The sequence below is a fragment of the Phyllostomus hastatus genome, unplaced genomic scaffold (genome assembly GCF_019186645.2).
Source record: "Phyllostomus hastatus isolate PE091 unplaced genomic scaffold, TTU_PhHast_1.1 phas_contig_150, whole genome shotgun sequence".
Classification (NCBI taxonomy): Eukaryota; Metazoa; Chordata; class Mammalia; order Chiroptera; family Phyllostomidae; genus Phyllostomus; species Phyllostomus hastatus.
In genome coordinates, this window is record NW_025333611.1 from 34,648,073 (window position 1) to 34,661,983 (window position 13,911).

Sequence of the window (13,911 nt, forward strand, 5' to 3'; positions counted from 1 at the left end):
TTGTACATCAAAATAATTAAAGGCCATATATGACAATCCCACAGCTGACATTACACTCAAAGGTGAAAAGTTAAAAACCTTTCTTCTAAGATCAACAATAAGACAAGGCTGTTTTGCCACTTGTATTCAACATAGCACTAGAAGTCCTAGCCAGAGCAATTAGGCAATAAAAAGAGAAAAAGTCATCCAGAAAGAAAGAAGTGAAACTACCTCTGGAGAAGACATGACTTTACACATTGAAAACTCTAAAGATACTGCCAAAAAGACAAAACAAAACCCTGTTAGAGTTAATAAATGAATTCAGTAAAGTTGCAGGATTCAAGACAACATACAAAAATGTGTTGCGTTTCTTTTCTTTGTTTTGCATTTCTCTACACTAACAACAAACTATCTGGAAGAGATACTAGAAATTAGAAAAAATATCTGCCCTGAATTCCTGAGCTCCTAAACATTTGTAATTTCCTAAGTGATAAGAACTGGAGAGCATTATGCTAAGTGAAATAAGCCAGGCGGTGAAAGAAAAATACCATATGATCTTACTTATTAGTGGAATCTAATCAACAAAACAAACAAGCGAGCAACATAGAACCAGAGATATTGAAGTAAAGAACAAAGTGACGGTAGCCAGAGGGGAGGAGGGAGGAGGATAACATGGGAAAGAAGAGGAGGGGTCATCAGGGAACATGTATAAAGGACACATGGACAAAGCCAAAGGGGGTAGGGTCAAGTGGGGGAGGTGGGGATGGATGGGGAGTCAGGGGGAATGGAGACAACTGTACTTGAACAACAGTAAAAAAATAAATTATTTGTTTATGAAAAAAAAGAGAGAGAGAAAGAAAGAAAAAATTTTACTGTAGGAGTAACTCTTGTTTTATTATTTGGTCTATGGCCCCATTCCTGACACAAGTTTCTTAAAACCCTTGTAAATTCCCAAACAGAGCACTAGAAGATTCTTTGTTCCAATGAGGCACTTTGGGTGGGCTCCTCCTGAGTGGCTCCTAGATGGGGGCCAGTCACCAAAAATACCAAGCCATAATTAGAAAGTTGGAATTTTCAGCCACCTACTCCCCTGCTCCAACCTCTTTTCCACAGAGGGAGAGAGGCTGGAAATGAGTTAATAACTTGAGTATGCCTACATGAAGCTTATGGAGGCTTCCCAGGAATCAGGGGTTCAGAGAACTTCTAGGTTGGTGAACATATCTACACTGGTAGGGTAACACACCCCACTCCACAGGGACAGAAGCTCCTGTGCTCAGGACCCTCCTAGACCTCACCCTGTGTATCTCTTTACTAACTGTTCATATTTATTCTTGTCCTTTAATAAATTGGTAAATGTAAGTATAAGTGTTTCCCTGAGTTTTGTGAGTCACTCTAGCAAGTTAATTGAACCTGAAGCAAGGTTGGTGGGAAATTCCAATTTGTAGCCAAGTCAGACCAAAGTTGGGGGTAACCTGAGAACTTACCATTTACAATTGGCATCTGAAGTAGGGTGGGAGCAGTCTTGTGGGACTGAGTCCTTAACCGTGGGATCTGACACTATCTTTAGGTAGTAGATAGAATTAAGTTGAATTGTAGGACACCTAGCTGGTGTCACAGAGAATTGTTATTGTGGGGGAAAATTTCCACATACTTGGTGGTCGGAAGTGTGGGTGTTTTGTGTGAGTAGTAAAGGAGACTCACAGATGAAAGGCTCGTAGGAAGAAAAACTAAGGGTTTTTTTTTTATTTTAAAAACTCATTTACAGCAGCATAAAAAAACAATAAAATACTTAGAGATATATTTAACTGAGGAGGTTAGAGACCGGTACACTGAAACTATAAGACATTGATGAAAGAAATTGAAAAAGACCCGAGTAAATGGAAAGATATTCCTTGTTCTTGGATTGGAAGAATTAATATTATGAAAATGTCCCACCCTGACTGGTGTGGCTCAGTGGATTGAGTGCCGGCCTGCAAACCAAAGGGTTGCCACTTCAATTCCAGTCAGGGCACATGCCTGGATTGTGGGCCAGGTCCCCACTAGGGGGCACGCAAGAGGCAACCACACATTAACGTTTCTCTCCCTCTCTTTCTCCCTCCTTTCCCCTCTCTGAAAATGAATAAATAAAATATTTTTTTAAAAAAGAAAATGTCCATACCCAAAGTGATCTGTAGAGTCAATGCAATTTCTGTCAAAATTCCAATGGCAGTTTTCACTATCAGAAATAGAAAAACTTTCCTAAAATTTGTATGGAGCTACAAATTCCCCCAAATTGCCAAAGTAATCTTGAGAAGGAACCAAGCTAGAGGAATCACATGTTCTGATTTCAATCTATATTACAGAGCTATAGAAATGAAAAGAGTATGGTGCTGGCATAAAAACAGGCATATAGACCGGTAGAACAGAATAGAGAGCCCAGAAAGAAACTCACACATTTACATCCAACTAATTTTTGACAGGGTGCTAAGAATACAAAATGGGGACAGGATAGTCCCCATTTCAATAAATAGTCCTATTGAAGTCTCTTCAATAAATAGTCCTGCGAAAATTGGATATTTGTTGATACATGCAAAGAATGCAACTGGACCCCTATCTTACACCACTAACAAAAATTAACTAGAAATTGATTAAAGACTTAAATATAAGACCTGAACCATAAGATTCCTAGAAGAAAACATAAGGGAAAAGCTCCTTGGCATTGATCTTGACAGTGATTTCTTTGGTACGATACTGAAGAGACATGCTACAAAAGCTAAAATAAACAAGTGGAACTACATCAAGCTAAGAAGCTTCTTGCATGGCAAAGAAATAATAAATTCAAAAGGCAACATACAGAATGGGAGAAACTATTTGCAAATCACATGTCTCATAAGGGGTTGATATCCAAAATATATAAAGAACCTGTACAACTCAATAGCAAAAAAAGCAAATAATCCAATTTAAAATGGGCAAAGTACTTGAATAGACATTTTTTGAAAGAAGATGTACAAGTGGCCAATAGGCACATGAAAAGGTGCTCAATGTCAATCATCAAGGAAATGCAAATCAAGGGCACAAGGAAATGTTACCTCACACTTGTTAGGATGGCTGTTAACAAAAAGACAAAAGACAACAAATGTAGGCAAGAATGTGGAGAAAAGGGAAGCCTTGCACACTGTTGATGAGACTGTAACTTGGTAGTACTGTTATGGAAAACTATATGACAGTTCCTCAAAAAACTGAAAGTAGAAACACCATGTGATCCAGCAATCTCATTCCTGGGTATGTATCCAACGGAAATGAAATCAGTATCTTGAGGCAATATCTGCACTCCTGTGTTCATCGCAGCATTATTTACGGTAACCAAGATAAGGAAACAACCTATATTTCCTCAGTGGATGAGTGGATAAAGAAAATATGTTGTAGATAGTGGTATTAATCAGCCACACACACAAAAAGATCTCACCACTTGTGACAGTGTTTCTAGGCATTATGTTAAGTGAAATAAACAAAAGAAACAGATACTATGTGGTTTCACTTACATGTGAAATCCTAAAAAAAGAAAAAGTAAATCTCATAGAAACAGAGAATAGAATGATAGTTGTCAGGGTCTGAAGAAGTGGGTAAGTGAGGCGATATAGGTGAAAGGGTACAGACTTTTATTTATAAAAATAAGTTCTGAGGATCTAATGTACAGCACAGTGATGATAGTAACATGGTACTGTATATCTGAAAGTTGATGAGAGTAGATCTTTAGCTTTCTCACCACACACACACACACACACACACACACACACACACAGTTACCTATGGGAGGGGATGGATGTGTTAATTATCTTGATCTTAGTAATCATTCCACAATGTAATGTGTATCAAATCATCACCTTTACACTTCAGCTATATACAGTTATACTTGTCAAGTATTCCTTGATATAAGTGGAAAAAAAGTGAGAAGTAATGATTATATATAGAGGTAGACTCTGAAGGGAAATAGAAAAAAAGAACAGTAACAGGAGGGAGAGGCAGGGTTGGGAGATATTTGTTTTGTTTTAAAGATGGTATATAATGGATCACTTTTTAGGGCTGGTGGGAATTACGGAAGGAGGAGGAGGGGATAGCCGAATGTAACTCAGTAGGCAACTGGAGGGCCCTATGACCTAAAGATCTAGTAGAAGTTGGCCTGGACTTCACCTCTTTAACCTAAAAGCCATAAAAAGTCTTTTTCATACTTTCTATGTTTTCTTTCCTACGCTTCTTTACTTCCTCATGGTTATATTTTTCTTTCCTGCTTTCATGCATACTGTCTCGGTTCCTGCTCCACCAATTCACACAACACACACACACACACCCCTCTATATTTGTCAAGCATCTTGTAATTTAAGTGTGTCATATCTTGCATTAAATGTCATTTCTTATGCTCTTGTATCATCTATCTCTTCTCAAAAGCTCTGCTCCTAGTAGGTATCTTTTCTTAATTATTGCTTTACCATCCCTGGGAAGCTGGTATATACAAATTTCCCTACATTTCTCCAAAGAAGATGTATGAGTGGTCGATAAACATGTGAAAAGATGCTCAGTATCATTAGTCATTAGAGAAATGCAATTCAAAACCAAGATTATTACTTCATATCCACCAGAATGACTAGAATAAAAAAGACAGATAACAAATGTTGGTAATGATGCAGAGAAATTGGAACACTCAAACATTCTGGTGGGGATGTAAAGTAGTGCAGCCATTTTGGAAAACAATTTGGCAGTTCTTCAAAATTTTAAGCATGTAGTTACCATAGGACCCAGCAGTTCTACTCTCAGGTTTATACTCAAGAAAAATTAAAACATACATTCTCATAAAAACTTACACATGAATGTTCATAGCAACATTTATTCATAGTAGCCAAAAAGTGGAAACTACTTCATTGTGCATCTATGATAAATAGATAAAGTGTGGTATATCCATATAATTAAATATTATTTGACAATACAAACAAATGAAGCAGTGATTCACATTGCAACTTGGGTGACCTTGAATATATTATGCAACATGAAAGAAGCTAGCCACAAAAGACTGCTTATTACATGATTCCATTTATAAGAAATGTCCAAGATAGGCAAATCTATGACAACAGGCCTAGGTTAGTGCTTGCTTAGGGCTGTTGGAAATGGAATGGAGATTGACTGCTAATGAGCATGGGTTTCTTTAGAGGGGACAAAAATGTTCTAAAATTAGGCTGTGGTGATGATTGAACAACCCTGAGAATATACTAAAACCGTTAAATTTTGTTTTTTAAATGGGTGAATTGTATGGTATGTGAACAATATCTCAATAAAGTGTTAAAAACAAAAACTTCTCTGTACTCTCATATGGAAGAGGGAAGTCCTTGGGGAAAAAAGGGAAAGGATAGGGTGGAGAATACAGACGGAGGAACTGGCCTTTAAAAGACGAGGGATATTTCCACTGTAGGACATTTGCAGCTGTAGTGGTAGCAGGGCAGGCTTTGTGCTTAGAAAGACTCCAGTTCATTTAATGCTCTGTGTCACCATCTTAACATTTTTAATAGTTTTTTTTTTTTTTAACAAGGGACCTGACATTTTCATTTTGTACTGGGTCCTAAAAATTATGAGTCTTGAGTGGTTGCATCTTGTTCGATGTCTTCTGTAGTTGGAGGGAAGTGTAAAGTAAGGCTGTCAGCTGAGAATGGTAGAGAAAAGGGGCTAGAAGTTTAAGGAAAATAGGGTGAGCATGAAATAGTCATGAGAAGCTACAGAAGCGTGGGAAAGGTGCCTGCCTGTGGCTCCTCCTTTTGAGTTTGTGGTGTCTTTGTTCTTTCTTTTGCTTGGAATACACCTCTTCTACTTTTTTCTCCTCTCTCTCTACCATCTTCTTTTTATCCTCACCCAAGGATATGTTTTTTCATTGATTTAAGAAAGAGAGGGAGAGAAGGAGAAAGAGAGAGAGAAACATCAACGTGAGAGAGAAATACTGATCGGTTGTTTCCCATACGTACCCCAGCCAGGGATCAGATCTGCCACCTAGGTATGTGTCCTGACTGGGGAAGGAACCCGTATCCTTTTGTATGGGGCAGTTCTCCTACTGGCCAGGGCTCTACCATCCTCTTTATGCCCCTTACCCCCAACTCAAAACCCTGTCATTCTTTCAGGACCTAGTTCACATTCCACCTCCTCAGTGATGTTGAATATATTCAAACTTTGGATACTGTTTTAAATACCTCTTGAAAGCATTAGGACAAAGAAGCAGTCACTGAACAATCTACGATTTTCAATGGGGGGACTAGTTGGTAAAGCAACATTTCCTTGTAGTTGCAGCTGATATCTTAGAGAGGATTTTTGGTTTTTTAAATGAAGATTATTGCATAACAAAGACATTTAATGTTTTCTCTAAAATTTAGTTTTAAATGTTGATTAATAGATAAATCTAATTATCATTTGTTTTAACAGAACACTTTCTGGGAGATGTTGCCTTAAATGTGGTAGAGAAATTTTTTGAGCTCATTAAATTGCAAACCATTTTGTCTTTCAACACATTTTTTTCTTTAAATATACTGGAGTGGGCAGAAGTAGGTTTACAGTTGTATGTGAAACACAGTGTTTATTTTCTTTTTTCATTATTTTTTTTTATTTCAGAGAGAGAGGGAAGGAAGGGAGAAGAGAGAGAGAGGGGTTGGGGGAGAGAGAGAAACTCCATCGGTTGGTTGTTTCCCCATATGTGCCCCAACTGGGGACTGAATCCACAACCTTTGGTATACAAAACTATGCTCCAACCAAATGAGCCACACTGGCCAGGGCCGGAGTTTATTCTTGCATTATTATTTATTACTGTATTATTTTCTATATGAACACCTATAAACCTACTTTGTCCACCCCTTATAGAAAACCTGACTTTTTAAGAAAAAGAATTATCTTTAAGTTTAAAACATTTTGCAAGTTGAGGGGATGATGGGAAGGAAGGAAGGAAGGAAAAGGAAGGAGGAATTCTATTTTAAGTGTAACAATTATAACATTTATTACAATAAAATAGGACATTGAGAAGCAATATAATTTTTTTATAGCCTGTGAATAATATTTCACGATTATTAATTTGTTTCAGCCTGGAAAAGATCCTGAGTCTAGAGGTACAAATTCCCAAACAAAGTTAAGCTCTCATCTAAAAATCAAGGTTCAGTCATCTCACCAGAGGTCTGATCTTGAAAGCAATGCAGGTAAATCAGTTACCAAAGTTCTGCTGCCTCAGCCCCTGGAACCTGCATTGGTAAGCACTGGTCTTTTACTAACTACTTCTTGGAAAGGCTATGAAAATAAAATGTACTTATTGGAAGATTTAGATATACATAGTTTCTTTAAAAAATTAGGGAAAATTTCAGAGATGCTATACTTACAGCTCTGTAAAGGCAGATGTTTGTAAACAGACTGACAGTTGCCAGTTGGGACACAGATATTCAGAGAGGATTAAGAGTTCAAGTCTGTATTGGCTGGTGACACCTGAGAAAGGAATCAGGGAAGAAGCAGGAGTGGGCAGGAATAGCCTCAGTCTTTTTGTATCTCAGATGGCAGAATTTTATGGTTTTACTAACACAAACACAGTGTGCACACAAGCTGTCAACTCATTTTCTTTGCTGCACAGCCTGGCATTGGGGCTGGTGACCCTGACGGCCGGCTGGGCTGCTCTGTGCGCAGTGGCTGTGCGGTTGCAGCAGGAGGTGTTGTGAGGCGTCTCAGCACAGTGACATTTATTGTGCATCCTCAGCACTTCAAGCTCCCTGACATTGTGGACCAGGAACTTCCGAAAGCCCCTGCACAGCATGGGCTCTGTTTTCGTGTTGTTCCCCTAGCTAGCACTGGGCTCAAGGTCTGGCCCTTGAATCTGCTGCTCACCCTTTTGTCATTGCCTCTGGGTCTTGGCCAGTTACACTTAAGTCTGACATACCGGTCTGACTGGTGCTGGATGAACTTCTTGGTCCTCTCTTTTACAATCTCAGGCTTCTCAAGGGTCTGAGGGCAGCCCTGGTGCCCAATAGGGAATGACTGCTACCCATGTAGGCAGCACTGGGGAAGAGAGCCTCAGTTTTCAAAGCAGATCTTCCAGAAGCTCTCCCAGTGGGGAAGTCTAGAGCAAAGATTGCCCATTACAGGAATCTTATATTGAGCTGCTATGCTCAGATGTTGGCTGGGGTTTGCCTGAGAAGATGATGGCCTCAGTCTGAGAGCTGAAGCAGATTCTAAAGATGGTGCCTCTGGGGACTATCAGCTAACCACACTCCTTGCAGTGGAACAGCAGGCTCTTTGTTTAAGGTCTGAGTGGAGCACCTCCATGGCTTGCCACAGTGATAATAATAACAGCTATCATTAAGCATCTCCTACTCTCCACGCACCAGAGGTTCTCTTTACAGGTGTTACTTGTAACCTTTGCTCAGCAGTCCCTAGGGGTAGAATAATCCCCAAGGTTCAGAGGAAGAAATTAAAAGATTATGTAGTGAATAAATTAGAGAACTGACATATTCAGTGTACCAGGTAAGCATGCCCATAAAATTGTGTTCTTATTATTTTGATAAAAAATTTTCTACTGAACTATTCCAGATTATATCTTGAACAACTAGTTCCAGAGATTTTTAAGTCAGAAAGAAAAAAGAAACTCAACATAAATTTTCCTATGCTGTGCAAGTTTTAACTCTTGAGTTTGGGTTCCAGACTTGGCAGCATATTAGACATCTTTCAAAGAGATTCATCCGAGGGACATGGTTATCTCACCAAATCCAAGAGTTGAAAAGGCAGCTGATGGCTAGAAAGGACGCTGCCTGTCATCCCTTTTTTTGACTCTGTCACTGTATCTTTCTGCTCTGCCTCTCCACCTGTTTCTTTGTCTTTGCTCTCCCTGGTTTTGTTACTTAGTCTCAAGCTCTGTCTCTTTTCTCCCTGTCTCTGTTTTGATCTCTATCTGTCCTTTTCTGCCTGTGACTCTTTCTTTGACATCAGTCTCGGTCTTTCTGCTCAATCTCTGTTGGTCTCTATCTTCTCTATTTCTCTTCTTCCTCCCTCTCTCCCCTTAATCTTCCTATTTTCTTTCTCTCTGTCTTTTGTCTCCCCATTCTCCCTCTCTCCCCTCCCCCTGCCTCTTTTTTTACTTTTCTTTCTCCCTTCTTTTCTCTCCTCTCCCTTCTCCCTCCCTCCCTCTCACTCTCTGGCTATTCCTCTCCAACAGTCCTTCCCTCTCTCCATCTTAAACTCTTGCTCTCTGATCCTGTCTCTTGCCCTTCTCTCTCTCTCACTCTTGATTTGTCTTTCATTGTCTGCCCCTCTGCATCTTCAGGAAATAGAAAATGAATCTCTATCCTACTTTGTATTCTCTTTAACTTTGGTGTTCTGTAAATGAAAGTGTATGCATTTAAATGTATGTACTTTAAACCAACTATCCTTGCTACATATTTGAACAGCTTCAGAAATAACTTATAATCCCTTTCCATAAAAGGTACAGTATGTACTAGGAATTAAACAAATATTATAAGTAAAATGCCTTTCTTAGCAGTTAACAAAGATAATCAAAGCATCATTTCCTAATTCAAATCTTTAATTAGCTTTTTCTTCCTAAATTAGTAGTGATTTCAACCAAAGTATTTTCAGATAGTTGTTATACCATATCAGGTTCTCTTGGAAGTTGTTTGATATAGCTCAAGCCAGAAAATTCTTTAGTTACCTGTCTAGTGGTTTAAAATTTAATCAGCAGGTTAAAAGTTTATTAGTAGGACACATTACTATTTAGTCTACTAATTTTAAGTTGTGTTTTTATGGTATTAAAATAATTTATTTCTTTTTGCTATTCAATCCCGTATTTTGTAAAACATTGATAGGACACGAATCCCACTACTCCTGATAAGAAAAGCAGAGGCCTGTTAACAAGTACTCCAACTTCTCAGACAGCTGGTTTAGAGGTAAGAATTAGTATTTGCACTTTGTGGCATCTAATTTCTGGCTCCCCTCCTCCCTATTATTCTGTTTCTGTAACACGAGGGGAATATTGCACATCGAAAATGATATTTTTTATTTTTCTGTTGCATAAGCATATTTTCACTGGAAGTATTCTATATATTGCTATCCATAAAAGAAAGAAAAAAGAATACTACAGCACCAACCTGTCTTGATGTCTCTCTGTCTGTCCTTTTCTGTCTCTGACTCTGTTTCTTTGATTGTCAATCTCAGACTTTTGGTTCGCAGAAAGGGTAGATGGAGTTCAGTTAATAGGCCCCTTATAAATATAAATTGGATGAAGGATAGGAAAAATTACATGATGTTATAGCTAATAAAAATACCTATTTAAACAATAATTTTAAAGCTGAAGAGTATTATAATCTTCTTTATAGACTGGTTTCTCCCCAGTTAAACATGCATCTTTGGAAGAACTTATTTCCAAAATGTCAGTGATTGTATTAATTCAGATAAAATTGTTCACCTGTCAAATTCACAAGAAAATGCTTCTAATGAAATAGTATGTTTCAACTTTCCTTTAATTACTTAAAAATAATTGGTTTTGCAGTATTTAAATTCAACAAAAGAGTAACATATTCTTTTGTAGATTGATCTGTCTTCAGTACAAAAAGTGTCTTTGGAGGAACTATTTCCAAATGGCAGCAACTGTGTTAATTCAGATGAAATTGTTCCTGTGTCAAGTTTGCAAGAACATTTTTCAAATGAGGTATTTCGATTTTCCTTTCCATCACCAAAAGAAATACTTACTGTTATATTAGATTCTTTGTAGATGAGGTACCTTTAAAAATCTGTAACTTGTTTAATATCATGTACATGTGGAGTCTGCCCTCAGTTATAATTCCAAACAAAGGCTATTAGGCTGCTGAAACCAAAACATTTTGCATCCTCTGGACTAAGGGATATTGAACAATTAGAGGAAACAGTATTATCCTACTTTGATCCAAAACTCAGTTTTTTGTCTTGACATAAAAATTGTGGTCACCAACCTCATTGTATTATGTTAAAGTACTGTGCCCCATTAATAAAGAGGACATAAAACTCATGGCTCTAAGAGCGATGGTGGGAGGTGTGCGTGGGAGTAGAGAGAGGGGATGAGCAAAAAAAGAACAGAAGGAGAGAGTGGGAGAGAGAAAGGGCCAGAGAGAAGGGAGCTGGGACAGAGATACAGAGAGAAAGACAGAGTAAGACAGGAAAGAGGCCGAGCGAAAAGGAAGAGGCAGCACTTCAGGGTTGTGTAGTAGTTCAGTGTAGCCAGACCTTCTCAGTGTGACCCTGGGGTGAGGGTGGGGATCCAGGTGGTGAGGAGGAAGCTAGAGATGAGATTGTAAAGATAAACCAGGGCCAAGAGAGTAAAGGGTCTTGTAATCCCTTTAAAGAATTTGTATTGTTTTCCTTAGGGGAGCCAGTAAAGAATTATGAACAGGGCATGATATCAGGTGTTCTTAAATAAGGTTTATTCTGGCTCCAGAGGTAGAGAAAAGATTGTAAAAGGTTGAGACTAGAGGCAATTGGAGGGATGATAATGAACAACAGAGCAGAAATAACTGAAGTAGACTAAAAAATCAAAGGAAAAGATCAATGAAACTAAGAACTACTTTTTGAAAGGATAAACAAAATAGACAATCCTTGAGCAAGACTTACTAAGAAAGAGAGGACTCAAGTAAATGAAATTAGAAATGAAAGAGGAGACATTACAGCTGATACCATAGAAACACAACAGATCATAAGAGACTACTATGAACAATTATACACCAAAACTGGACAATCTAAAAGAAATAGATAAATTCCTGGAAGCAAAGCCTACCAAAACTAAATCACGAGGAAATAGAAAACCTGAACAGATCAATAATAAGTAAGGACATTTATCAGTAATCAAAAATCTCCCAACAAATGAAAATAAAGGACCAGACATTTTCAATGGTAAATCCTAACAAACATTTCAATTAGAATGCTAATTCTTCTTAAACTCTTTCAAAAGCTAAAAAAGAACACTTCCAAACTCATTTTACAATGGCAGCATTACCCTGATATCAAAACTAGACAAGAACCCCATAAGAAAAAACAATTAACGGGGAACATAGATACAAAAATTCTCAACAAAATGGTAGGAAACCGAATTCAACAATCCATTAAAAGGATCATATACCATGATCAAGTGGAATTTAATCCAGGGAGGCGGGATGGTTCAACATTCACCAATCACAAAATGTGGTATATCACATTAACAAAATGAAGGATAAAAATCATGTGATTATATCAATAAATGCATAAAAAGCACTTGTATTTAGTATTGAAGAGGTAAACTGTGAGACCACCTTAATATTTGTTCCTTTCCAGATAACTTGTTTATTTTACTACTTGGTCTTTTGTAAGTAGAAAACAGCCTTCTTTTAAAGATGTACTTGAATGTAAATTTTATATTAAAATAAAGGGGAAGGGGAAAATGCTATCATGTATATTTGAAAGTTGCCAAAAGAGTAGATACTAAAAGTTCTCATCACAAGGAAAAAAGAATTTTTTTTGTAAATATATGAGGTGATAGATGTTAACTAAACTTGTTGGGGTAATCATTTCAAAATATGTTCTATGCCAACATTATCTTCTACACCTTAAATTTATACAGTGTAGTATGGCAATTATATTTTAATAAAACCAGAAGGAGAAAAGATGAGGGGCTTTAGGAATAGGCTGAGGCCTTTTGGTCCTCTTGTACAATATCTTTTTAGTTCAAACATTTTCTAGTACAACTCTGATTATTGTTTAATTTCATTTATTCTCCATTCTAAAATGAATAATTTTTAACTTTTTTTTCCTGTACTGCATTAGTTTCCTAGAATTACAGTAACAAAGTGCCATAAGCTAGGTGGCTTCTTAAAATAACAGAAATTTATTCTGTTACAGTTCCAGAATTTGAAATCAAGGTGTTGGCCATGTTTCCTCCAAAGCCTTTAGGGGAGATTCTTCCTTGCCTCTTCTAGCTTCGGTGAGCCCCAGGCATTTCTTGGTTTGTGGCTGCGTAACTCATTATAATCTCTGCCTCTGTCTTCATATGGCTTTCTTCTCCTGTGCTTTTGTGTCACTGGGTCTCCATATGGTGTTCTCCCTGTGTGTCTTTAACTGCGTCCAAATTTCCCTCTCCTTATAAGGATACCAGTCATATTGGGTTAAAGCCCGCCCTAATGACTTCATCTCAATTAGATTAAATCTGCAAAGACCCTATTTCCAAATAGGGTCCCCTTTACCAGCACTGTGGGCTAGGATTTCAACATACCTTTTTTTGTGTGAGAATACATTTAACCCATAACACTTATTTTCCTATTTTTCTATCTAACAGTCCTAAATACTTTGCCGGTTACCATGTGGCCCCTCTAGATCTTCAGTTGCATCAAGTTTTCCATGAATTTCAACTTACTAAATAATTCTTTTCTGGAGCCTTCTGACCTGTTCTAATATAGTATGTCATATTGCCTTTATCACTGGGGCATAATTGTCATCTTGAGATCTCCCTGTACCTTCATCCTAGGGACTCACTTGCCCTCTCTCCTGGCTTGGTTCTCCTGTTTCCCCCGTGACTTTCTCTTTCTGACTTATTTTGGTGGAGCTAATCATCCATTAGCTTTCTGAGAAAAGGGTATGTGGTATAGAAATTGTTTGAGACCTTTCACGACTGAAACTGTTTTTGTTCCATTCTCATACATGATGGATAGCTTAAGCTAGCCAGAGAATTCTGGGTTGGAATTAATTTTCTTTGGAAGTTTTCCAGAATAACCTTCTTTTACTTCTAGCTTTCCATCTTAATTCGAGAAGCGTGCCGATTCCTAGTCTTTTGTAAATGACCAACTTTTTCTTCACTGTATCTTCAGTGTTCTAAAATTTCATGATGATGTGCCTTGGTACAGGTCTCTTTCCATGTATAGAGCTAGAATATCTCTTTTAATCTGGAAACTTACACACTTT

The 13,911-nt window shown here is 37.8% G+C and overlaps 1 protein-coding gene across 1 annotated transcript in view; it reads left to right on the forward strand.

Annotated features, from left to right (window-relative positions):
• MEIKIN (meiotic kinetochore factor) overlaps window positions 1–13,911 on the forward strand; it is a 62,350-nt gene that overhangs the window by 31,186 nt on the left and 17,253 nt on the right. The window contains exons 10-11 of the mRNA XM_045828261.1: window positions 9,819–9,899; window positions 10,541–10,660. Coding sequence (XP_045684217.1) covers window positions 9,819–9,899; window positions 10,541–10,660 — 201 coding nt within the window. The remainder of the gene's footprint in view (window positions 1–9,818; window positions 9,900–10,540; window positions 10,661–13,911) is intronic.